A 26,717-nucleotide genomic window follows, 5' to 3' on the forward strand; every position below is an offset into this window, starting at 1 on the left:
AGCAACTAATAGGTGAAAGTGATTTAATTGACCCGTAAGCTAATCAACATAAACATATAACATTCCACAATAGTTTGCTAACAAGGTGGATGGGACACAATACTAGCAGATGTTCAGAAACAATAGGCGATCAAATTAACAATGGGAAAGACACAAACTTGTTGTATTCTGTCCACTACACAAGTCATTGGAGAACATACAATGTCCCAGCAGTTTGATACAGTGGAATTAATTTATATTCATAGATCCCTTGAGGATTATGGTTGATAAATATTTCTGTCCCAAGTGAAGGAGCCTCTCCAACCCAGTCTGCAGGAGGGCCACTATATTTCCTTTGACCATTACCCTGTACAAGAATAATATTACACCTTTACATCCACTCCAGAAGGGAAGCTTTATTGTCCTTATTCAGAGCAGTAATCCAAGCCTTGCTCTCAGCGACCATTAAGTGGTGGTCCATCATTAGAGAATGATCTGCTCTCTCTCCATGGGCCATAATCAGTAGGTAGGAGGCTTGCCCCTAGTCCTCTGCAAAACCCACTGTCCTGCCTGGGTCTGTCACAGTCTCAGTTCCTTTCACAGATTGAAATGGCTGGGAAGCAGGATGATGCTATTATTGTGGGCGATTTTAGCTACTGAACAATAAAAAATATGTGCAGCGCTAAAACTAAATGAATTAATAAAATGTGCTAAAAATCATACAAAAGTGATTAATCCACCACACAATGTATTAAGAGAAACACAACAGGTCTCCTATAGAAGATAGAGACAAATGTCACAACATATGTCATATGTGAAAAAAAATTAATATAAGGCATAAAAAAATGTGATCCCAAAAATTATACCAAAAAAAAGTCCATAAAGTGAAGTGGGTGGATGATCAAAATAAATTCTGAAGAGATGTGACACAGGTGAATCCAGAATCCAAAGTGACTGGGAGTGGGAGCCGCAGCCCGGACTCCGCATCATTCCCCGGCAGGAGACATCACCAAGGTTCAGTCTGGTGCTCAACAATCAACCACATATAATTCTACATACTGGAAAGATCGGCATAGGTTTGTGGGTGACCTGTTAATTTCCCAAATGCCTGGTGGGACCACTGTTATGGTGGTCATCTTGAGCTGGTAAGGAGCCTCATACCTCACTTGGGTGCAAGTCACTTTGGATGCTGGATTCACCTGTGTCACATCTCTTCAGAATTTATTTTGATCATCCACCCACTTCACTTTATGGACTTTTTTTTGGTATAATTTTTGGGATCACATTTTTTTATGCCTTATATTAATTTTTTTTCACATATGACATATGTTGTGACATTTGTCTCTATCTTCTATAGGAGACCTGTTGTGTTTCTCTTAATACATTGTGTGGTGGATTAATCACTTTTGTATGATTTTTAGCACATTTTATTAATTCATTTAGTTTTAGCGCTGCACATATTTTTTATTGTTTGGTGTTTTGGAGTTTAGTATTGGACTTTTAGTGCTGGCAGCTTTTACACTTCACATATCATTTTACACTGTTTTAGCGCAGCGTTAACCCTTACTTTGGGTTTTTTTTATCTTATTTTAGCTACTGGTTGGGCAAATGGTGACAACCAGCATGGATTTTTGAAGGACCATTTTTGTCAGACCAACCTGTTATCATTCTACGAGGAAGTAAGTGAGAATTTTTATGGTGGAAGTCCAGTGGATGTAGTTTATCCAGATTTTGCTAAGGCCTTTGATACAGACAAAAGATGGCCAATTCAAGAAGCCCTGGTGCAGTTGCATGCTACTCTTACTTAGGCTGGCCATACATTAGTAGAATTTTGTTTGAAATTTTTGGTTTTAAGAATGTTCATTCAATTTTCTAACTGTAAATGAGGTCAAATCGATGTTTGTTTCAACCACAGTGATGAGAAAACTCAAAAAAGCAGAATGGAAAATTTTTCTCAAGTGAACAATATTCATGTAGTGCTGGTAGATTTTTAATCTACCGTTATATGTAAATTTAGTGGGTGATCTGTTCTGTACATAGTTCAGATTTAATCTATGGCTAAATTAGCTTCTGTTCCAGCCTTGGTTGTGTTGCGTGCAGTTCCACTCCGTCGCCTGTCGGTGTCACTACAGACCGGAGCTGGAAAGCAACAGACTGATGTGTATTGAGTGCTCTTCTTTCTCAGAAGTAACTTGGCAGAGCTTGTCCCCTGCTGTGCATTCTGGGAAATGGGTATTTAAGGGACAGACGCCATATTTCTTGGTCTCTTTCTTTCCACCTGCTGGCCCTTCTGGCCAACAGGTATGTGCTAGGAGTCCTACCTTGTGGTCCTCCGGGCCGGAGGACTGCGTTGCTGCAGCGTGTGGGTGGGCCCAGAAGTCTGTCTGGGGCCTACTACAACTGCTGCGGAGATGGTCCTGTGCCGTCTGTCCTACGGGAAGAAGCTGGACAATTGAGAAGACTCCAGGGGAGGACCCATCATGGAAGGATCATGCAGAGCGCTGGTCTGGAGAGGGGTCTGGTGACTCAATTGGAGGACACATCTTAAGTTAACCTACCACATAGTACTGCCGGGTCGGCTTAAAGGTTCTAGTACTGTGTTGCTGTTCATCGAAAACTACTACATCCTACGGCAGAGGATCGTACAGTTTTGTTCTATTCAAGTCTGTGGCAGAGACTTTTTGTTCGTGCTACGTTCTGGCTGCTAGGTCAGTGAGAGAGATCTATCCTGGCGGGCAAAGATTTAATCCTGAACTGAAGATACATTCATCCCTGAGATTTCAATTCCTTAGTGCTACACCAAGAAAAGGTATTTGAACTTCCCTGCAACTCTTCTTCTACCCCTTTCCTGCTACTTCTTCCAGTTATCTCCCATTAAAGCATTGGGAAAATACTAAAGTGACTGGTGCCTACATTGTTAGATAATAAGCTCAACGTGGACTCTAAGTCTGATGTTGGTGAAACTACAGGTGAAAAGGTGACGGTAACAGCCCACTTTAAATCAGCAGCTCCACCGTGAGTTATTGCTACATTCAATAGTGTGTGTACTTAAGTTTTCATTCAGGGACAGTACATTCATTCCATAATCAAATGTCATAAGCAAACAAAATTTTGAAGCATCATTCATTAAGTGATCAAATGTACTGAGAATTTTCATATGTTCGTACTTCATCAGCTTGACCTTCAGGTGTCCTACCAGCCAGTGTAGTAATTTCCAGACAGTTACATGATTACTGTATCTCACAAAAGTCAGTACACCCCTCCATGGGCGTCCGCAGAACTTTTTTCGGGGGGGGCATAATTTTATGGACACCCATGCTCGTTCCCTTTTCGACAATGTCATGAAGGGGAGGGGCGTACTCATTATCACATAAAGTTCAGGCAGGCAGGCAAAGGTTTGAGAAACCTGATGCAAAAGCTTAATAGAGGGATCAAGCTGCCATTGTCTGATCAGCAAATTCTAAACTGTTTTTATGTTTACACTATTGAATGCACCAAATTATTCATACACACATGATCAAGGAGCTACAAGTGAGTTATAAAAATGAAAACACATGTAGAATCTGCATTTGGTGTTAACAAAGGACAAATAAAATATATGGCTCATTTATACCAGAAGGTGGTACAGGAAAAATCCATGTTCCGTGTGCGTTTCCCACACTGCGTTCAAAACGCACTGGGTATGTGATCTCCTGCAGGTGTGTATATATATATATATATATATATATATATTTCTAAGGACACCTCAAACACAGATCACAATTGCAGTGATTTTGCCTGCCCCAGATCTCATGGTACCATAGTACCATGCAATTTGGTGCAGTACGCTTTTGAAAAAGTAGTGCGTGCATTAAATTTTTGTGCGATCCAATGTGATTTCATTCCAGTTAAATGAATGAGCTGAAAATTGCACCGTATGGAGTTGCACAGGAATCCAGCAGGCATTTTCAAAGCTGCATTGGAAAAACAACAAGCAAAATATGGAACAGCAAACTAAAAGCAGTGAGTTAGTACATTAGTGGGTGGTGGTGGACACAGCAGCCTTCCTCCTTATCAGAACAGGTCAGGGAGGCAGAAACAAACACCCTACCCTCTTCTCACAGCACACCAGCTGAGGGCAGCGAACACCATGCCAACCCACACCCCCTTATCACAAGCTCACCTCGGAGGACACTGGCAGGGAGGGCGGCTGGTTCAGCCTTAGGTACACCAGGTCCGGAAGACACAGTGTGCGGTAGCAGCTGCGCCACTGGGGTGGAGAATAGTAACAGGTCTGGCTCGGCAGCGCAGCAGTGGTGGGAGGAGCGAGGAGGAAAACACAGACCAGACCATTGCTGCCGCAGCGTGGGGGGTGATCAGAGAGAGCTCAGAGCAGCCAGCAGAGAAACAGACGTAGGAAAAAAGTCCACAGCGGCCGCGATTGCGGCTGCGGCGGACATTTCAACACACAGTCTGCAAGCCAACAACCTCTGATGATTCCGGGGGGGGGGGGGGGGAGGCAATTGCCCTGCCTTGCCCCTATTTGCGGACGCCCATACACCCCTCACATTTTTGTAAATATTTTATTCTATCTTTTCATGTGACAACACTGAAGAAATGACACTTTGCTACAATGTAAATGAGGTGCCATGCTGAACTTCCAGTGACCAGTATGAGAGACTGAGAGAGATAACCCCAAATTTAACACACCTGCTCCCCATTCACACCTGAGACCTTGTAACACTAACGAGTCACATGACACCGGGGAGGGAAAATGGCTAATTGGGCCCAATATGGACATTTTCTCTTAGGGGTGTACTCACTTTTGTTGCCAGCGGTTTAGACATTAATGGCTGTGTGTTGAGTTATTTTGAGGGGACAGCAAATTTACACTGTTATACAAGCTGTACACTCACTACTTTACATTGTAGACAAGTGTCATTTCTTCAGTGTTGTCACATGAAAAGATATGATAAAATATTTACAAAAATGTGAGGGGTGTACTCACTTTTGTGAGATACTGTACAAAGTTCATCTAGTTCAACCATAGAACTAGTGAGCTGTGAGTCTTATGCCCCGTACACACGATCGGGCTTTCCAACAACAAAATCCTGCATTTTTTTCCGACGGATGTTGGCTCAAACTTGTCTTGCATACACACAGTCACACAAATGTTTTCGGAGATTCCAAACGTCAAGAACGCGGTGACGTACAAGACGTACGATGAGCCGAGAAAAATGAAGTTCAATAGCCGGTGCGGCTCTTCTGCTTGATTCCGAGCATGCGTGGACTTTTGTGCATCAGACTTGTGTACACACGATCGGAATTTCCGACAACAAGTTTTGTTGTCGGAAAATTTGAGAACCAGCTCTCAAACATTTGTTGTCGGAAATTCCGACCGTGTGTACGCGGCATTAAGCTGGCCATATACTAGTCGGTTTTTGATGAAATATCCGTAAGAAAATTCTCAGTACATTCAATGATTTGATGGATGTCATTTGAAAGTGCAATTTTTTTTTATTTTGGAATGAATGGACTTTCCTGAACAAAGTCATATCAACTGTTAGAAATTTGTTTGTTCAAGAAAAAAAATTCCATTCCGCTCCTTCAGATGTGTTTGTCAGTGTTTAAAGTTTTATTTAATTTAATCCAAATAACAATTAGAAAATTGAACAAACTTTCCTGAACCAAAAAATTTGGAACAAAGTTCCACTCATGTGTGGCCACCTCTAGACAATCAGGCCCCACCTCTACATTTTATGAACATGGGAATTTCCAATTCTTTCACTCAGGCAATAATATCCAGTAATAATCAATACAATTTTTTTTCTCCCACCTTCTGTCTCAGAAGCTGCCTGGGTGAGATAAGTTGCTTCCTCGAGCACACGGGATTCCATGGTCTTCTTCCCCATCCCGAAATTCCTCAGAGAGGAGATGGTGAATCGGCGCAGAGGACGCCATCGGGGGCCAGCAATATCTGCAGTGCATAAGGATCAGCAATGGGTTACAGAGCACAGCAGTGACCGTAATCATGTTTAACCACATTCCACTATGAATTTTCACATAATAAAAAAAAATGCGCAGGATCCCCCCAAATTCCATGCCGGACTCGAATCCAAGCATGCAGGAAAGGAGGAGAGGATGAGTGTGAACCCCATTAACAAAAACCAGGCCACGCGCCTTGAACCTATCCAGGCCACATGCCCATCCTTCCCTTCCCCTCCCCGAGCCTGTCAGGCTGCAAGCTTGAATAAGCGTTCGGTATGGATATTTAGTTGCTGATGCAGCAGCTTTATTGAATCCCCCCCCATTGTATCTTACAAAAGTGGAGCTATTTAACCACTTCGATACCGGGCACTTTCACCCCCTTCCTGCCCAGGCCAATTTTCAGCTTTCAGTGCTGTCACACTTTGAATGACAATTGCGCGGTCATACAACACTACTGTACCTATATGACATTTTTTATCATTTTTTTCCACACAAATAGAGCTTTCTTTTGGTGGTATTTAACCGCTTGCTGTCCAGCTGCTGTCACTTTACTGCGGCAGGTCGGCATGATCCCACGAACCGTCGTAGCTATACGTCAGCTCACGGGATAGCAGGCGAGCGCGCGCCCTCTGCACAGCGGGGGTGCCGATGCTCGTGGCCGACGGTCGCGATGACCGCCGGCCACGAGCGATCGCGAGCACGAGACACAGAACAGGGACGAGTGTGTGTAGACACACGCTTCCATGTTCTGTTCTGAGAGGAGTGACAGATCGTGTGTTCCTATTAGCTAGGAACCACGATCCATCACTTCCTGTAGTTAGTCCCCTCCCACTTCAGTTAGAATCACCTCCCAGGGAACATAGTTAACCCATTGATCGCCCCCTAGTGTTAACCCCTTCACTGGCAGTGACATTTTTAGAGTAATCAGGGCATTTTTATAGCACTGATCACTGTATAAATGCCAATGGTACCAAAAGTGTGTCAAAATGTGTCCGCCATAATGTCGCAGTCACGATAAAAAAAAATAATTGCAGATCGCCGACATTACTAGTAAATAAAAATAAATAAATAATGAAAATGCTATAGATCTATCCCCTATTTTGTAGATGCTATAACTTTTGTGCAAACCAATCAATATACGCTTATTGTGATTTTTTTTACCAAAAATATGTTGAAGAATACATATCGGCCTAAACTGAGGAAAAACTGTGCTTTTTTTTTTTTTAAAAAGAGGATATTTATTATAGAAAAAAGTACAAAATATTGTGTTTTTTTCAAAATTGTTGCTCTTTTTTTGTTTATATCGCAAAAAATAAAAACCACAGAGTTGATCAAATACCACCAAAAGAAAGCTCTATTTGTGGGAAAAAAAGGACGTCAATTTTGTTTGGGTGCAACGTCGCACGACCGCGCAATTGTCAGTTAAAGCGACGCAGTGCCGAATCGTAAAAAATTGCCCGGTCATTTAGCAGCCAAATCTTCCGGGGCTGAAGTGGTTAATCACCACTGGGTTTTTTAAATTTTTTTCTACATAAATGAAAAAAAGACCAAAAATCTGGAAAAAAACATGTTTTTCTCTTCCTTTCTGTTATAAAGTTTTGCAAAAAAATAATCTTTCTTCATAAATTTAGGCCAAAATGTATTCTGCTCCATTTCTTTGGTGAAAATAACCCAAATCAGTGAATATTATTTAGTCTGTAGGAAAGTTATAGAGTCCACAAACGATGGTATATATCTGAAAATCGATCAATCCTGATGTACTGGCGATCTCTCATTTCCTGAGGCCCAAAAATGCCAGGACAGTACAAATCCGCACCAAAATGACCCCTTTTTGGAATGTAGACAGTCCAAGGTATATAGTAAAAGGCATGGCGAGTTTTGTGAAGTTATCATTTTTTGTCATAATTTTTTGGGAAAAATTAAGAAATGTAAAAAAAATAAAAATATTTTTTTGTGCACACTGTCACCAGTGCAGTACAGCGTTATTCTATAACGAGTGTTGCGGTGATCAGAGACATTGACTGGTGACAGTACGAAAAAAACAATTATAATTATTTTTTTACGTACAATACATTTTTATTAATTTTTTTAATTAAACATACATGAGGTTTTGTATTTCACATAGAATCGCAAACGTTTTACAACATGTATACATTGGATTGAACATAAACAACATTGTTATGTTAATTTAATGCCAAATTAACATTTAGTAATCAAAGTATATTAATATGATTATTAATAATATGAAAGTATATTAATATGAACCATTTAAGATATAGAAGTAAAAAAAAAAAAGAGAAAAAAAGAAAGATCTGAGTTAAAATAATAAAATGATAAATCTAATAATAAGCGATTTAGTGTAAATTCATAAATGAAGATTCAAATAAAGGTCCAGACTTATCTAATTGACTGTATCTCTAATGCCGCAGATACACACGATCGGAATTCTCGTCGGAAAAAGATATGACGGCTTTTCCGATGGGATTCCAAGCTTGCCTTGCATACACACGGTCACGCAAAAGTTCGCTAAACTTTCGACCGCCAAGAACGCAGTGACGTACAACGCTACGACGAGCAGAGAAAATGAAGTTCAATGCTTCCGAGTATGCGTAGGAATTTTGCGCGTCGGAATCGCCACAGACGATCGCATTTTCGGATAGAGACTTTTTCCGTCTGAAAAATTGAGAGCATGCTCTCAATCTTTTGCTGGCTGGAATTCGGCCAGCAAAAGTCTGATGGAGCATACACACATGGTCGCATTTTCCGACGAAAAAAGCTCTCATCTGTCTTTTGCTGGCCGAAATTCAGATCGTGTGTACGTGGCATAAGTTGTAACCTGAGCGAAGTCTGGTGAATTTCTGAAAATAACCCATGGTAACCACATCTAAATTTCTCTATTTGATCGATTAACTGTTGTTACTAATTCCTCCATGTTGTAAAGCTCCTGAATTGTATTAATCCATAAAATAATTTTTTAATAAAAAAAAAATATGTATATTTTTTCTTTTTTTTACAAATTTTTATATTAACATTTTACTACTCTGGGGAAGTGATCAGTATTTATTTTATTTTTTTTACACATTATGTTTGCCTTTAGCAATGAATTTCATTGCTATATGCAAGCATTTTAATGAATGAAATTGATCCTTTCAGTTTGTTTTGTTTTGATTAGCTGTGATTGGCCACAGCTGATCATATGGCACAGATGGGCCATGATTGGGCCAGTCTGCACCATATGATCACTGTGACCAATCACAGCTAGCAACACAATTGTACACAATGGATGGCTTGAAAGGAAGCCATCCATTGTTTACAACTGTCATGTAACCTGCTGTGATTGGTTCCAGCGGTCACATGGATACCGGCAGCAGGCCGGTATAGTGATCGGTCATCGGCTGTGTCCAGTGGACGAAGCCGGTGACAGATCGCGCTGCTGCGTGGCCCCGTGCGGGACGCGATCAGGGAGGACGTCATATGATAAGGATAAAAGAACGCTAGAAACAATAGTGTAATGGGTATTGAAAACAGTACTAAATATGTGGAAATAACGCGTTAGTCAAAAATATATAAAACATAAAAAGCAGCAACTGTCCTGTGAGACACACACAGTATATAAACAATCTTCATTCATAAAGCTGCGCTGATATAAAATTGACACAAAAACAGTCCAACAGTGAAAAAGAATTCTTCAATTGATGAAGACACCATCCATCACCAGAAATGTGTAATCTTGAGTGTGAACCTTCACCTTATAAAATGCTTGCTTACAGACTCCAATTGACCCCCCTATTACAGAAGGTTAAAATTGCTTGTGGCTTATACAGTGGAACCTTATTACAGAAGGTTAAAATTGCTTGTGGCTTATACAGTGGAACCTCGGATTACGAGCATAATCCGGAGTATGCTCGTAATCCAAAGTACTCGCATATCAAAGCGAGTTTTCCCATTGATGTCAATGGAAATGAAAATAATTAGTTCCGCATTGACTTCAATGGGATGCAATACTGCATGCGGCCAGAGACGGGGGGGGCACCGTAGAGCCTCGAAAACAGCCGAAATGGCCCAAGCCACTTCGGCTGACCTCAAAAAACCTCGGAAAGACTCCATTCATGAGCCTTTCCGAGGTTTGCCGAGGTCAGCCGAACTGTCCTCGGGCCTTTCCGTATCGGCGCCCTCCACCTCAGGCCAAAAGCGGTACTGCACACCGCTTTTGGCCTGAATCCTGCTCGTTTTGGGAAACAACACTCGCAAGCCTAGTTAGGATTTTTAGAAATACAGTGCTCGGTTTGCGAAACGCTCGTTAACCGTGTTACTCGCAAACCGAGGTTCCACTGTAATCTTGAGTGTGAACCTCCACCTTATAAAATGCTTGCTTACCGACTCCAATTGACCACCCTATTACGGATGGTCAAAATCGCTTCTGGCTTATATACCCTGCCGGGGCCTCTATCCATCCAGGGGAACCAGGAGATAGGAATAGGAACGCCACGTTATAGAGACTTAATCGTGGATGAACCCCAAGAAAGTATAAAGATGGCCATAGCACAAGCCATTTTGACCCTCTGTAATAGGGGGGTCAATTGGAGTCGGCAAGCAAGCACTTTATAAGGTGGAGGTTTACACTCAATATTACAAAATTTCTGGTGATGGATGGTGTCTTCATCGTTTGAAGAATTCTTTTCACTGTTGGACTGTTTTTGTGTCTATTTTATATCAGCGCAGCTTTATGAAAGGAGATTGAACAGTTACCGCCTGTTACTCATCCACTTACTAACCTAATGTACGTGGGGCTCTGTGGCAAAGACTGGCATATAGAAAAAAGGAAAGATGGTACCAAGGAGAGGGTACAGTCCAAAGTACCAAATAAATAAGTCTCGGGGGCGTAGTAACCAAAATAAATCAAAGTGCAACTAAGTATAAAAAATACAAAAATGTATTATTGACAAAGTATAAAAAAATACTTCCTGACCGCCACCTTCCACCATCTAAAATAGACAACAATGTCTGAACCAGAATAGCATCTAGACACCACTCACGCAATCAAACAGTTGCATACATCTAACATAAACCGTGTAGTGCGTGGAATTAAAGAACTGTATGAGTATACCACCTAGGTTTATGTATGGGCAATGGAGCTTCCTGATGACGCATGTATGCATGTGAAACGCATAGAGGCTTCTGGGTAATTACGGACGTCACTTCCTGTTCACGGACCTGTACCAAATCGAGGCTTGGAACGCACGCCGGGATAGTAAGACGGAGCGGCGTGACAGACCCCCAAAAACAAACAGTTGGACAGACTCAGTGCCGGTTTTGAGGCACCATAAAGTGTGAGTTTGCAATTTACCTATTGTGAAAAGTTACTTTTTAGTTAAGATAAATAAATATTTTATGCATACATGTTGCGCTATGATGGATATTTAATTTTTATGGGGCACCATTATTGATATGGAGAAATGAAGAGAACCTAGCGGTAAACTAGCTGGATCTAAGCCAGGACAGTGGAGTGGTTATCCCAGATGAACCAAAGGCAAATCTCTTTCTAGGTCCTGGTGAGTGCCCATTTTAGAAGGTGGTGGTGGCACATGAATTGGTGAAAAGATTCAGCACAAAGCACGCATGAATATTTGAGAACATATATGACAAATGGAAATGGACTTTGGAAATATTATATATTTATGTTGATATTTGGCACTATGTTGGCACGTTGCACTTTACATTGGTTTTGAGAGAATATAAGATGAACCAAAGGCAAATCTCTTTCTGCGTTGAGCAGTGTCAGGCACATAGGGGCATGACGTCAATGCATTTCGCTGGGGAACACCAGCTTCGTCAGGCCCCGGCATTGAGCTGCTTAGCAGCATGAGAGCTGTGCATCTTTACATGGCGCGCTATTGATCGATCTGCCACTAGGAAAGCTATGGGAGTCTGGAATCTCTACACCGGCCGCAGCCATCCACCATATTCACGGGGTTCGCAAGCCGAGACATGGACACGTAACGATACATGGAAATATACACCTGTGCTTTCTGCCTTTCCTCCTGCAGCGATTGCATCTCGACAAGAGGTGGTCCAAATAGCTTGATACTATTTGAAAGAAGGAAGTAAGTGCGCTGATTCAAACATTTATTAATGATATGTTACCACTACTATGGTGTGTGAACGCCATACATTAACCTCACGGTGTATATACCTTATACACCAACCTTATTATAAAGTGAAATGTGTCAAAGTGCCAAATTAAATTGTGCAAGCTGTCGCTCATTAAACATCAATAATCTTTCAAAGCACTGTAAAGTGCAACGTGCCAACATAGTGTCAAGTATCAACATAAAGATATAATATTTCCAAAGTCCATTTCCATTTGTCATATATGTTCTCAAATATTCATGCGTGCTTTGTGCTGAATCTTTTCACCAATTCATGTGCCACCACCACCTTCTAAAATGGGCACTCACCAGAACCTAGAAAGAGATTTGCCTTTGGTTCATCTGGGATAACCACTCCACTGTCCTGGCTTAGCTCCAGCTAGTTTACCGCTAGGTGCTTTTCATTTCTCCATATCAATAATGGTGCCCCATAAAAATTAAATATCCATCATAGCGCAACATGTATGCATAAAATATTTATTTATCTTAACTAAAAAGTAACTTTTCACAATAGGTAAATTGCAAACGCACACTTTATGGTGCCTCAAAACCGGCACTGAGTCTGTCCAGCTGTTTGTTTTTGGGGGTCTGTCATGCCCGGCGTGCGTTCCAAGCCTCGATTTGGTACGGGTCCGTGAACAGGAAGTGACGTTCGTAATTACCCAGAAGCCTCTACGCGTTTCACATGCATACATGCGTCATCAGGAAGCTCCATTGCCCAAACATAAACCTAGGTGGTATACTCATACAGTTCTTTAATTCCACACACTACACAGTTTATGTTTGATGTATGGAACTCTTTGATTGCGTGAGTGGTGTCTAGACACTATTCTGGTTCAGACAATGTTGTCTAGTTTAAATGGTGGAAGGTGGAGGTTGGGAAGTATTTTTGTTATACTTTGTGAATAATACATTTCTCTATTTTTATACTTTTTTTTTTCACAAGAAAACTCTATTTTTATACTTAGTTGCACTTTGATTTATTTTAATGACTATTTTGGTTACTACACCCCTGAGGCACATTTATGTGGTACTTTGGACTGTACCCTCTCCCTGGTACCGTCTTTCCTTTTTCTATAAGACGTCATAAGATGTCCACTCGAATCGTTGAGAGGCCGGCCCCAGCGTCATTCGCCCACATAGGACATGGTGGAACGGGTTAAGACCAACTCTCTTTTGGAGTATAGATAGAGACGCTAGTGTAGACAGATCTTGCAAAAATGTCTCATGTGGATTCCAAAAGTGGCACAGCATGCGCCAAATTCAAGTACAAGCTGAAGACAGGTACATGAATTTGGTGTGCTGCACACTTTTAGAATGCACGCGAGACACTTTCACAAAATCTGTCTGTACCATTCTTTATAAATTCCAGGGAACGTGTGAGTATATTATTTTGAATTTGGTGCACCACAATCTAAAAATGGGGCATTTTAGAACTACCTGAATCGTTGTCAGAACCAAAAGTGTCACAAATGCTTCAAAAATTTGGCACAATACATTAACAAAAGGATTAACGCCAGAAAAGAGGCGCAACAACAGCTTCATTGAATTCCCCTAGCGTTGTTTTTTATTCTGTATCAAGAAAACTTCTTTGCATTGCGTGTGATGTCCCCAACCCTGAGTATTCTGGAATGGGCACTTCTTGTTAGTTTAGAGCTCTGAGTAGTGTCTTGGTGATCTTACTGTATCCTTTGCTGGGGATGACCAGCGTGGGTATGAATGGACGGTCACTGAACTCCTCGGCGTGATTCAGCAGGGCTTCTTTCACCGTCTCATAACCGCAGAGGACCACCACCGGCTTCGTCAGTTTCCAGATGGTGAATATCGAGCCGTACTTTTGGCTGAGCTGTCGAAGGTACAAAAAACAAGGAAAGCCAGAGGTCCACAATGACAGGAATTGTCAAAAAATATGTAGGAGCCAAACCCATTATTATATGTAGCTGAACCTGCCAGTTCCCTGGCTGTCTCTGGCTTCAAGACTTACCAAATCCATGAGAAGCATGCAACAATGTCAGAATACCGGATTTGCATATGTACACTCACCGGCCACTTTATTAGGTCCGCCTTGCTAGTACCGGGTTGGACCCCCTTTTGCATTTAGAACTGCCTTCGTTCTTCATGGCATAGATTCAACAAGGTGTTGGAAACTTTCCTCAGAGATTTTGGTCCATAGTGATGTTGCCAATCTCCTGTTCCACCACATTCCAAAGGTGCTTTATTGGATTAAGATCTGGTGAGTGTGGAGTCCATTGGAGTACAGGGACCTCATTGTCCAGTGGTGAGATGATTGGAACTTTGTGACATGGTGCATTATCCTGCTGGAAGGAGCCATCAGAAGATGGGGACACTGTAGTCATAAAGGCATGGACATGGTCAGCAACAATACTCAGGTAGGACGTGGTGATTAAACAATGCTCAATTGGTAATAAGGAGCCCAAAGTGTGGCAAGTGTGCCCTACCATCTGAATGTCGCAGCTGAAATCGAGACTCCTCAGACCAGGCAATGTTTTTCCAATCTTCTATTGTCCGATTTTGGTGAGCCTGTGCGAATTGTAGCCTCAGATTCCTGTTCTTAGCTGACAGGAGTGGCACCCGGTGTGGTCTTCTGCTGCTGTAGCCCAGCTGCTTCAAGTTTGCATTTGTTGTGCATTCAGAGATGGTATTCTGCATACCTTGGATGTAACGAGAGGTTATTTGAGTTACTGTTGCCTTTCTATCATCTGGAACCAGTCTGCCCATTCTCCTCTCACCTCTGACATCAACAAGGCATTTTCCTCCACACAACTGCCGCTCACTGGATATTTTCTCTTTTTTCCCATCATTCTCTGTAAACCTGAGAGATGGTTGTGCATGAAAATCCCAGTAGATCTGCGGTTTTTGAAATACTCAATCCAGCCCGTCTGACACCAACAACCATGCCATGTTCATAATAAATTAAATTCCCTTTCTTTCCCCATTCTGATGTTCGGTTTTAACTTCAACAATTCTTCTACACCGCATCTAGATGCCTAAATGCATTGAGTTGCTGTAATGTGATTAGTTGATTAGCAATTTGTGTTACTAAGCAATTGAACAGGTGTACCTAATAAAGAGGCCGGTGAGTATATTTTTTGATGTTGGCCCAGAGACTCACAAAGCATTGAAGCCAGAGGATTAGAATGACATCAGGGTGACAAGGACCTTGAAACTGAGAGGTCATTGATGGCAGAGGTAACTGAGCTGCTGAGCTACTGCTGGGAGGGGAATCTGAGCTGTTGAGTCACTGCTGGGAGGGTGGAGCAGGGGAAGCTGGGCTGCTGAGTCCTTGCTGGCAGAGGAGGGGAAACAGTGGGGGATAAGCTGCCGAGTCACTGCCGGCGGTGGAAGAAGGGTGGGGGACGAGCTGCTAAGAGAAAGAATGGAAGGCCGTCAATACTTCTGCTTTGGAGGATGGATTGCTCAGCAGTACTTGCAGCCACAGAAGTCAGTGAAGGCTTTTTTTTAAAAAAAGTTTATCTAAAGCAGAACTTCACCCTACCTATCCCCGCCTATCCCCCCCCCCCCCAAAAAAAAGAAAATCCCTAATACTTGTCCCTGTCTCATAAGAAAAAAACAAAAAAAAAAAACATACTGTAGTTACTACACCATGAAGTCCAGTGTTGTGTTGTTTGAAACACAAGTTCTCCTTTACCCACTTTTCTCTAGAGCTACCATATTTAAACAACTTGCCGACCGGCTCGCGCCGATATAGGTCGGCTGCGCAAAATCACGTTGAGGTACGTCGCCCCTTTAAGAGCCGCCAGAGGGCGCGCATGCCACACAGGAGGCACGCTCGTGCGCCCGCTGCGCGTGCACGAGAGCCAGCACACAAATCCAAATGCTGTCAGAGGAGAGAAGACAGATCGTGTGTTTCTACTAAGTAGAAACAGCGATCTGTCATCTCTCCTAGTTAGTCCAGTCCCCCCACAGTTAGAACACAGTGAGGGAACACACACTTAACCCCTTAATTGCCCCCTAGTGTTAACTCCTTCCCTGCCAGTGACAACAGAGTAATCATTGCATTTTTATAGTACTGATCTCTCTGTAAGGCCCCTTTCACACTTATACGACTTCAAAGTCACGCAATTTTATCGCGATTTTACTGCGATTTGGGAGCAGTACTACTTTGTATGACTTTGCCACATTTTTGGCATTAACAAATGAAAACATACAGTAGTTGGTATGAATCATAAGGGGGAACTCCACACCAAGTTTTAAATAAAAAAACTGGTGTGGGTTCCCCCCCAGGGGCATACCAGGCCCTTGGGTCTGGTATGGATTGTAAGGGGAACCCCCTACGCCGAAAAATCGGCGTGGGGATCCTCCCAAAATCCATACCAGACCCTTATCCGAGCATGCAGCCCGGCCGGTCAGGAATGGGGGTGGGGACGAGCAAGCGGCCCCTCCCCCTCCTGGACCGTACCAGGCCGCATGCCCTCAACATGGGGGGGTGGGTGCTTTTGGGCATGGGGGGCACCCTGCGGGCCCCCCCCCACCCCAAAGCACCTTGTCCCCATGTTGATGAGGACAAGGGCCTCTTCCCGACAACCCTGGCCGTTGGTTGTCGGGAATTTCGTTTGGGTACAGCGTCACACGAACTCGCAATTGTCAGTTAAAGCGACGCAGTGCCAAATTGTAAAAAAGGGCTCTGGTCAGGAAGGGGGTAAATCCTTCCGGGGCTGAAGTGGTTAATGGACACATGGATATTTAGTGCGCATACACACTGTGGGTCCTCTGGCAGAGACCCCCGTGGTCTGTGTGTGCAAGCATGAGCTCTCACAAACTGCATCCCAGGATGTGTATATTACGCACAATGTGCCTGTGCATGCGCGGGGGGGCCCCACAATGTCCTCTTTGTTTAGATGAGTGTAGTCCCCTGGTCCACACCTATACTTTGTCTGGCAGCAAGGACTGGGCTACTATCACTGTCAGGCACAGGAGCGGCTGTGGGGAGATAGGACAGAGGGACACAAAATACTGGCTTTTTGTAGGACTGTACGCACACGGGTAGAGAGCTGGAGGAAAGCCCCGCCCACCTCTCAGGATAACCGAGAAGAGCAAGCTGAGCTGCTGTGGATTGTGGGAAGGGCAGAGCCTGCTGGGAGCAACTATGACTTGTGGGAGATGTAGTTCCCAGACCGATAGGAAAAGGCAAGCCACAGGAACTGCCAAAATTATCAATGTCCCAGAGGGAAGTGCAGCGGAGGACAGCACTTGATTGGGCCACCCTTATGTCCCCAGGATGTCATGGACAACCACTTAAGGACCGGCCACTGTATATATACGTCATCACTTTAAAGGTGGATATTTCGGTAACGGCAACAGCTGCTGCCACAACCGAGGTATTCATCTTTAGGGCCGGCAATTCTGTACACGATAATGGTGGTCTTTGCAGCGGGTTCGCCGGGAGATCACCGTTATCGGCGGCGGGAGAGGTGCCACCCCCCTCCCACCGCTCTCCCGCGACCCTCTGCCGCTTACCGGAGCCGTCGGTAGCGGCGGAGGCGATCGGGTCCTTTCTGTGCCTGGGTATAGAGACGAGTGAGGCTAAGATGGCGCCCACCCGTCTCTATACCATTGGACGGCCGGAGCGACGTCATGACGTCGGTTCCGCCCACTTCTCTTAAAGGCACATTTTTTTTTTGTGTCATTTTTTTAAACGACTTTTATTTTTTTTTATTTTTTGCATTTTAGTCTAAATATGAGATCTGAGGACTTTTTGACCCCCAGATCTCATATTTAAGAGGACCTGTCAAGCTTTTTTCTATTACAAGGGATGTTTACATCCCTTGTAATAGGAATAAAAGTGATCCAATTTTTTTTAAAACAGTGAAAAAATAAAGAAAATAAAGAAAAAAAAAAAAAAAAAATTTTAAAGCGCCCTGTCCCGACGAGCTCGCGCGCAGAAGCGAACGCATACGTGAGCAGTGCCCGCATATGAAAACGGTGGTCAAACCACACATGTGAGGTATCGCCACGACCGGTAGAGCGAGAGCAATAATTTTAGCCCTAGACCTCCTTTGTAACGCAAAACATGCAACCTGTAGAATTTTTTAAACGTCGCCTATGGAGATTTTTAAGGGTAAAAGTTTGACGCTATTCCACGAGCGGGCGCAATTTTGAAGCGTGACATGTTGGGTATCAATTTACTTGGCGTAACATTATATTTCACAATATAAAAAAAATTGGGCTAACTTTACTGTTGTCTTATTTTTTTATTCAAAAAAGTGATTTTTTTCCAAAAAAAGTGCGCTTATAAGACCGCTGCGCAAATACGGTGCAAAAAAAAGTATTGCAATGACCGCCATTTTAATTCTCTAGCGTGTTAGAAAAAAAAAAAACAATATATAATGTTTGGGGGTTCTAAGTAATTTTCTAGCAAAAAAAACTGTTTTAAACATGTAAACACCTAAAATCCAAAACGAGGCTGGTCCTTAAGTGGTTAAAGATTCACAGGCCAAATTGTAAGAAGACATGGTCTGGGTCTTCATGCATGTCCCCAAGCCCCTGCAGGAGGACATGAGTGTGTGCAGGAGGAACGTTGAAGTGGAGTCTATATATACAACGCCTTGAAATAGTATTCATACCGCCTGGAAATTTTCCAAATTTTTGTCACGTTACAACCTGTAGCACCCTGGAGTTTAGGCGGGGTTGCTCCACACAAATTTACTTGTCAGGAGTAATTATCCCGGATGATTGTTAGAGGTCTATTGATTTCTCCCTAAGTTTGGCCTGGTTGCACTTGTCTCTTTTACCAGTAGAGGGCCGGGTACTTGGTGGTACCAGATATGAGAAGGGTAACACAAGGTCAGGTTATGGGTACGTGGGGTGTCTCAGCCAATGGGCAGGGGTTTTCTTGGATCCCTTGGGCTGCTGGGAGAACCTATATATTTGGGTGGAGTCATGTGAATGAATGAATGAACGGTCAACACAGAGGACAAGACTCTTTACGCCTAGAGGAAAAGAAATTTCATTCCCGAATACGGAAAGGTTTCTTTATAGTAAGAGCTGTGAAAATGTGGAATAGATTCCCTCCAGAGGTGGTTCTGGCCAGCTCAGTAGATTGCTTTAGGAAAAGCCTGGATTCTTTCCTAAATGTACATAATATAACTGGATACTGATATTTATAGATAAAGTTGATCCAGGGATTGCCTCTTGGGGATCAGGAAGGAATTTTTTCCCCTGCTGTAGCAAATTCGAAGAATGCTTTGCTGGGGGTTTTTCGCCTTCCTCTGGATCAACTGTGGGTATAGGATTGTGTATATGGGATTGTATCATTTTATTATTTATTTCTTTTTATGGTTGAACTAGATGGACTTGTGTCTTTTTTCAACCTGACTAAATATGTAACTACCGTGAAGATTGGAGGAGCTCCAGGGATTCAGTGGCAGTTAATCAGCGGGTCTAGTGGGAGACCGGGAGCTCAGGGGGCTGAAGAGCTACAAGAAGACATTGTAGTGGAAGTGAAAGGAACTGTTAAGCTTTGTGTTAGGAACTGTTGAAGACTGTTGCCATAGGAGACAGCATTCCTGCACATGCAGATGTGGCGTCTTGCTGGATGCCTTTCCCTGCATGGCTGTCCTCCTGTTGAAGTCTCGGAGTCTGCCAATTGAACTTGCAACTACTTAAGAGTGTCCTGCCCCCAACCCTCTTTCCTCTAAAAAAGTTTGTGAAGAGAAATAAAATCTCTTTTGCATTCAAGAACTGTCTGGCGCCCAATGACTTTAATCATTTTGCACCCACCATACCTCACAACCCACTATATACAGAAGGATTTCAGCTATCTCTGGCCCTGGAGGTTCTCATTAGACCGAAGGAGGCCTGGGACCCTGCTACAAACCAAAAAAAAATGTATTTTATTGGGATTTTATGTGATAGACCAACACATAGTGGCTCATAATTGTGAAGTGGAAGGAAAATGAGAAATGGTTTTCAAAATTTTTTACAAATATGTGAAAAGTGTGGGGGGGCATTTGTATGGCGCCCCCCGGAGTCAATACTTTGTAGAACCCCCTTTTGCTGCAATTACAGCTGCAAGTCTTTTTGGGGATGTCTCTACCAGCTTTGCACATCTAGAGAGGGACATTTTTGCCCATTCTTCTTTGCAAAATATCTCAAGCTCTGTCAGATTGGGTGGAGAGTCTCTGTGAACAGCAATTTTCAAGTCTTGCCACAGATTCTCAATTGTATTTAGGTCTGGACTGTAACTGGGCCATTCTAACACATGAATATGCTTTGATCTTTTCTTCTAAGATTTCCCTGTATTTGGCTCCATCCATCTTCCCATCAACTCTGACCAGCTTCCCTGTCCCTGCTGAAGAAAAGAATTCCCACAACATGATGCTGCCACCGCCATGTTTCACAGTGGGGATGGTGTGTTCAGGGTGATGTGCAGTGTTAGTTTTCCCCCACACATAGCGTTTTGCCTTTAGGCCAAAAAGTTCCGTTTTGGTCTCATCTGACCAGAGCACCTTCTTCCACATATTTGCTGTGTCCCCCACATGGCTTCTCACAAACTGCAAACAGGACTTCTTATGGCTTTCTTTCACCAATGTCTTTCTTCTTGTCACTCTTCCATAAAGGGCAGATTTGTGGAGAACACGACTAATAGTTGTCCTGTGGACAGATTCTCCCACCTGAGCTGTGGATCTCTGCAGCTCCTCCAGAGTTACCATGGGCCTCTTGGCTCTTCTCTGATGAATGCTCTCCTTGCCCGGCCGGTCAGTTTAGGTGGACGGTCATGTCTTGGTAGGTTTGCAGTTGTGCCATACTCTTTCCATTTTCGGATGATGGATTGAACAGTGTTCTGTGAGATGTTCAAAGCTTGGGAGATTTTTTATAACCTAACCCTGCTTTAAACTTTTCCACAACTTTATCCATGACCTGTATGGTGTGTTCCTTGGCCTTCATGATGCTGTACTAAGGTTCTCTAACAACCCTCTGAGGGCTTCACAGAACAGCTGTATTTATACTGAGATTAAATTAAACACAGGTTGACTCTATTTACTAATTAGGTGACTTCTGAAGACAATTGGTTCCACTAGATTTTAGTTAGGGGTATCAGAGTGAAGGGGGCCGAATACAAATGCTCTCCACACTTTTCACATATTTATTTGTAAAAAAAATTGAAAACAATTTATCATTTTCCTTCCACTTCACAATTATGTGCCACTTTGTGTTGGTCTATCACATAAAATCTCAATAAAATACATTTACGTTTTTGGTTGTGACATGACAAAATGTGGAAAATTTCAAGGGGTATCAATACTATTTCAATGCACAGCACTGTAAGTGTGTCACCTATTGTTTCTGTCTGTCTGCTCAGCTTTTAGTGATGTTATTAAAGTGGTTGTAAACCCTGTTACACCACTTTCACCTACAGGTAAGGCTTACCTGTAGGTAACGTGAATATCTCCTAAACTTGCACAGTTTAGGAGATAATCACTGTATCCGCATGCGCCGACGTCATCGGCACATGCGCACTGAAGAAACAGCCTGCTTGTGCTGTTTCTTCAGGAGCCGTGCCGTGACCGGCGGCTCCTGCGCGCATTTGCGGGAGTGACACAATTGCGGCTCCAGCCAATCACAGCGATAGAGCCTGCGAATGCGGAAATAACTCCGGGAGACATGTCGCCGGTCACATCGGTGTGCAGGGACCTCTGCAACAGCTTCGATCTTAGGTAAGTATTTCATAATGAGCTAGAATACGATGCATACTAGCTCATTATGCCTTTGTTTTGCAGTTTTTTTTTTTTTGGAATTTACAACCACTTTAATATTGTGTCCACTTTACCTTGTTATCGAACCGTAATGTACTTTGTGCATCCAGGATTGTGGGCTTGTTGCCGGATTGTCTGGGAATCCCCTGACTAATCAAGGCTTTATAATTAGCGTACTGTGTATGTTTAATGTTGGCTGTTCCTTAGATATGCTAATTGTCTAGGATAATGTGATCAAGCTGTAACCTGATCTTGCATGGTATATATTCTGTGTGAATTTACAATAAAGTCAGTTAGAGTAACAGTTTGCACCTAAGCTAGTGTTGTCTAGTCCTTGGGTGCTCAGCTATAATTCCTGGCTCCTGGGTCCAGACTGGAGGAAGCCGTATCTTGACAGAAGCACCCAAGCTGGGTGCTGGACGGTCGGTCACAAAAAGGATGGTGGAAATGTTGGGAATAAGCTTTATTTGGCAGGGAAAGTAGAGATTTTTTACTTAACTACAGAAAGTGGGGGGTTAAAAAATGGGACAGTCACGCTAAAAAAATGAATCCTTATATATACCCAGTGACTTGACTAGCCTCAGGTGATACACAGTGATGAAGCAAATCCTTCTACATAAGCTGCACCTGTTTATCTGCACCCAAATATCCCCTGCAGCCTTCTAAAGTACACATAATGCCTCCATAACAAAAATTATTATCACGATTATGATAATCATTTTCACTAAACTTGCTTCTCTCCAGTTCTGCACTTTGTATTGGGCTCTTATGTTACATGTTTTGCTGTTGTGTAATCTGGGTGAGAGGAGACTCGTGAAAATTTAAAATCCATAAACTCTGCACTCTGTACCCTTACTGTAACTCGGGTGTTACATAACATATGAAACTGCAGATGCAGAATATATCAAGCAAAAAATGTAGACAGAGATCAGTCTACCTTAGTTAGGCAAAGTCTAAGTTTAATTGATGGAAAAATGAGAGCTCACAAGCTGCAGTCACAACAGCTTTTTAGTGGTCCCTTTAGGAGGGTGCATGTAGGTAAGTAAAAGTGTATAGGATATACCAGTAGAATAAAAACTCAAGAGAATGTTCAGCACTTTAGAAACAAAGGTAAAAGGTGAATATTATCCTGCAGATGACTTCCCAAGCCTCTTACCAGATTTTCAATCCACTTATACCAAACAGGTCTAATAAATAGGGATGGGGGCGAACATTTCGGGCCGGGGATCAATTTGGGCCGAACATTTGCCCATTCGGCTGTTCGCCGAAACCCCAAATTTGCATGGTGTTCACTGAGTCTTCGCCCCGATAAACACCCTGCACAGTGCATTCTGCACCCTGATTGGGCAAAGCCTTGGTGCAGTGTACACTGGTTGTTAAGGAGTGGGGACAGGAAGCCGACTGCTTTAAAAAAAAAAAAAAAGTGTTGGTTAAAAAATATAAAGAAAATAATGGTCTGTGCCCCCCCCCCCCCCCGTAGTCCATACCAGGCCCATTGGGGAACCCCATGCCAAAATTAAAAAAGAAAACGGCATGGGGTTCCTTTCCAAAACCCATACGAGACCCTTATCCGGGCATGCAGCCTGGCAGGTCAGGAAAGTGGATGAACCATACCAGGCCACATACCCTCAACATGGGGGGGTGGGTACTTTGGGATGGGGGAGCTCTGCCCAACGTGCAGCAGTCTGTGATGTCAGAAGGGGGCGGTGCCACTGGGTGACGTAGCCCCTTACCTATATAAGAAATGTCAAAGCGTAGAGGAAGCAGTCGCCAGGAGGCGGGAGCGGTTTTTTTTGCGGGTCGGCGGGCGGTGTGATTGACGATGGATATACATGGAGGGACACTTATTTTTTATTATTTATTTTTTTAATAAAGGATTTGTCAAAAACTGTCTCTTGTGTTTATTACTTTTTGCCACTTTATTTGGGAATGGGTAGGTGTACTATGTACCCGATACTCATTCACATGGGGGGGCAGGGACCTGGGGGCCCCCCTTGTTAAAGTGGGCTCCCAGATTCTGATAAGCCCTCTGCCCGCAGACCCCAGACAACCACAACTCAGGGTTGTCGGGAAGAGGCCCTTGTCCTCATCAACATGGGGACAAGGTGCTTTGGGGTGGGGGAAGCAGAGCCCCCCACCCCAAAGCATCCACCCCCCCATGTTAAGGGCATGTGGCCTGGTATGGTTCAGGAGGGGGGGGCACTCAATCGTCTTGTCATGTGTCTGGTATGGATTTTGGGGGGGCCCCCGCGCCATTTAATAAAAAATGGTGTGGGGTTCCGGTATGGACTGGGTGGGGTGTGTAGAATGAGGTTTAGTAAGGTAAGTAGTTGGGCGTACAATATTGAGTTAAGGCTCCTAGTGTAGGGGGCCCATTTACATACCCTCTCAAAATGCATCATGTGTGTCAGCGATGTTCTGTCTCGGCAGTAAGGGGTAAAAAAAAGTGTTCAGAGCTCAGGAGGCCATAGTTTTCCTGAAGAGCTGGGAACATTTTAAAGGATGTTGAGGTAGTGAATCTATATCCCTAATAAGCTTAGCTGATTACCAAGTTTGGAAGGGAGAGGGAAAGGTCCAGGCCGGATAAAATGAGGGGTTCTTAAAAAATGACAGTAGGGGGACATGGGGTGATTGAAGGCCATGGTGCATCTTACTTCTATCACCTACAGTTAAGTATTCTTTTGTGATCGGATTAGATAGTTCTGCGGTCCAACAGGTGCAACCAAAGGGAATCAGCCACAGACAAAGGGTTGCAGTCCACAAATTCCAAGACTACCCACAGTGGAGATTCATGGATTGTATGATACTTCAGCAAATGTGCCAGTTGAGCTGCATAACAGTAATTGGGCAGCCCAAGTGCGCCCGGAAGTCTAGGGCATATAGAGTGGCATTAGGATGGCGGGGTGTGAGTGACCCCAAATATAAGAAGTCAGTTGGCACTGCAGAATCCTCAGGAAATGTGCCATAACAGAAATAGGTATAATATTTTAGGTAGTGTGGACATCTTTACTATCGTCATCCTGCATATCCAAGATAGCAGGAGAGTAGTCCATGGAGTCATTCGTTTAGTAAGGTGTGTAAGCATGTGAGGATAATTAGCTGCGTAGAGGTCAGCGGGCTTAGCGGTCAGCTTAATACCTAAGTAGGGAGGGTGATGAGATGACCACGGGAACGGTAGAGTAGCTTGAAGGACCTGTGTTTTTTTTTTCCATTTCGATATATTTATTAATTTGAACATGTGGTGCAAATCAAACATTCCGCAATTGCGGGTACAAAGAGAATAAGCCAAATGCATGGATCAACATTATGTCAAACTGGTATCCAATAAGCCCTGAAGAGCGAAGGGGAAAGATGTGACATTGTTTCTGAAGCATACCAGCCTTTTTCAACCAGGGTGCCTTGAGGTTTGTTCAGGTGTGCTTTGGCAAAATGCCTAAAAATTGCCCAAAAAACTGTATACAAGCTGGCATGTGGATGAAGCCTGCTTTTTAGTTATATAAAGCCACAGGTTGTCAATGTGCACCATTACGACCTTCGAGCTGCTGGCATCCTAACGACCAATGTCATCATCAGTTGATAAGGAGGATGTAAATTGCCCACATATCATCCTTGTTTGACCCTCCCTTGCCCCTCTCCATCAGCATTGGGTTCACATTAGTTGAGTGATGGAGGAAAATTGAGGGAGAAGAGAAACACTGGAATACTAGTCAGTACCAGTTTGCAAAAGTGCATTTTCTTTGGAAGAATAAATCACCTCTAACATTGGGTGTTCTACACATGTGGATGTTGCTGCATTATGTAAAATTATTAGAATAGTTTTACATTTTAGAATGGGGTGCCTCAAGACTGTTCATCATTTTGGAGGGTGCCTTGAGATTGTCCATAATTTTTAAAGGGTGCCTTGACTGAAAAAAGGTCGAAAAACACTGCCCCAGATCAATGCGAAGAATATTACATCAGCACTTGATGTCAAAAGTGGACCTGTGTTGTTGTTTTTTTTTTTTTTTTTACATTTTATAAACTATGTAACTATTTGTGTCTTAATGCCACTGTTATGAGGCTTAATAAGAGTCCTTTGAAGCTTAAAGGAAGGTCTTTGATGGGTGCTTTATGTATTCTCTTGGATTTTGCTATGGTGTGTTGGGGGCTCAGAGAAAGAATGCTTTGATAAATAATTTCATTGGCTGCAGCCACAAGCAACAGACTTAAAGTGGATGTAAACCTGAAAAAACTTTTTTTTTTTTTTAATGAAGACTTCTACCTGGTACAGTAGAGGATGTCAAGTCATCTGTGCCCAGTCTTGCCACGAAGAGTTAATACAGCTCTGAGCAATCCTCTTGTCTTTTTGTACAAAGATAAAAAAACGACACACAGATATGTTTTTGTCGCCACATCCCCCACTGCTGTGACTGACATCTGATTTCTTTATCTAATCAACAGCATGAGCGAGAGAGAGTGTTAGGATTCCAGCTTCGCATCCCCCTCCTCCTTTTTTCTCCAGCTCTCCCAGAATTGCCTGCTCCATACCACAGCATAAATAGGCATGCTGAAGTCATGTGGTGCCTTTCCTGAGTTTTGACTGGATGTTGCTCAAAACTCAGAACTAGGAGAGTGTAGAGGTGGGCGGGGAGTCTTGTGACATCACGGCTCCGCCCACCGAGCTCCGACAAAGAGACCCACCCACCGATTCCAGAGTTTTGTAGGGCTCCTACTACTTAAGGGAGTGACATTTGCAGGGTAGGGATACATGCAGGAGACTTGCATGTATATATACATTAATACTGTGCCATTAGTTTATACTGGTTGAGTGGTGGGTTTACAGCCACTTTAACCCTAAATTATTTATTGGGAATTCTTTTATTAAACAATATCTAAAAGAATAAAG

General features: G+C 43.1%; 1 protein-coding gene across 1 annotated transcript in view; it reads right to left on the reverse strand.

Annotated features, from left to right (window-relative positions):
* LOC141145599 (cytochrome P450 2C29-like) overlaps positions 1-26,717 on the reverse strand; it is a 76,467-nt gene that overhangs the window by 32,990 nt on the left and 16,760 nt on the right. Inside the window, exons 3-4 of the mRNA XM_073632425.1 lie at positions 13,779-13,941; positions 5,795-5,935 (exon numbers count right to left, since the gene is read on the reverse strand). Coding sequence (XP_073488526.1) covers positions 5,795-5,935; positions 13,779-13,941 — 304 coding nt within the window. The remainder of the gene's footprint in view (positions 1-5,794; positions 5,936-13,778; positions 13,942-26,717) is intronic.

Source organism: Aquarana catesbeiana, linkage group LG05, assembly GCF_042186555.1.
Source record: "Aquarana catesbeiana isolate 2022-GZ linkage group LG05, ASM4218655v1, whole genome shotgun sequence".
NCBI lineage: Eukaryota > Metazoa > Chordata > Amphibia > Anura > Ranidae > Aquarana > Aquarana catesbeiana.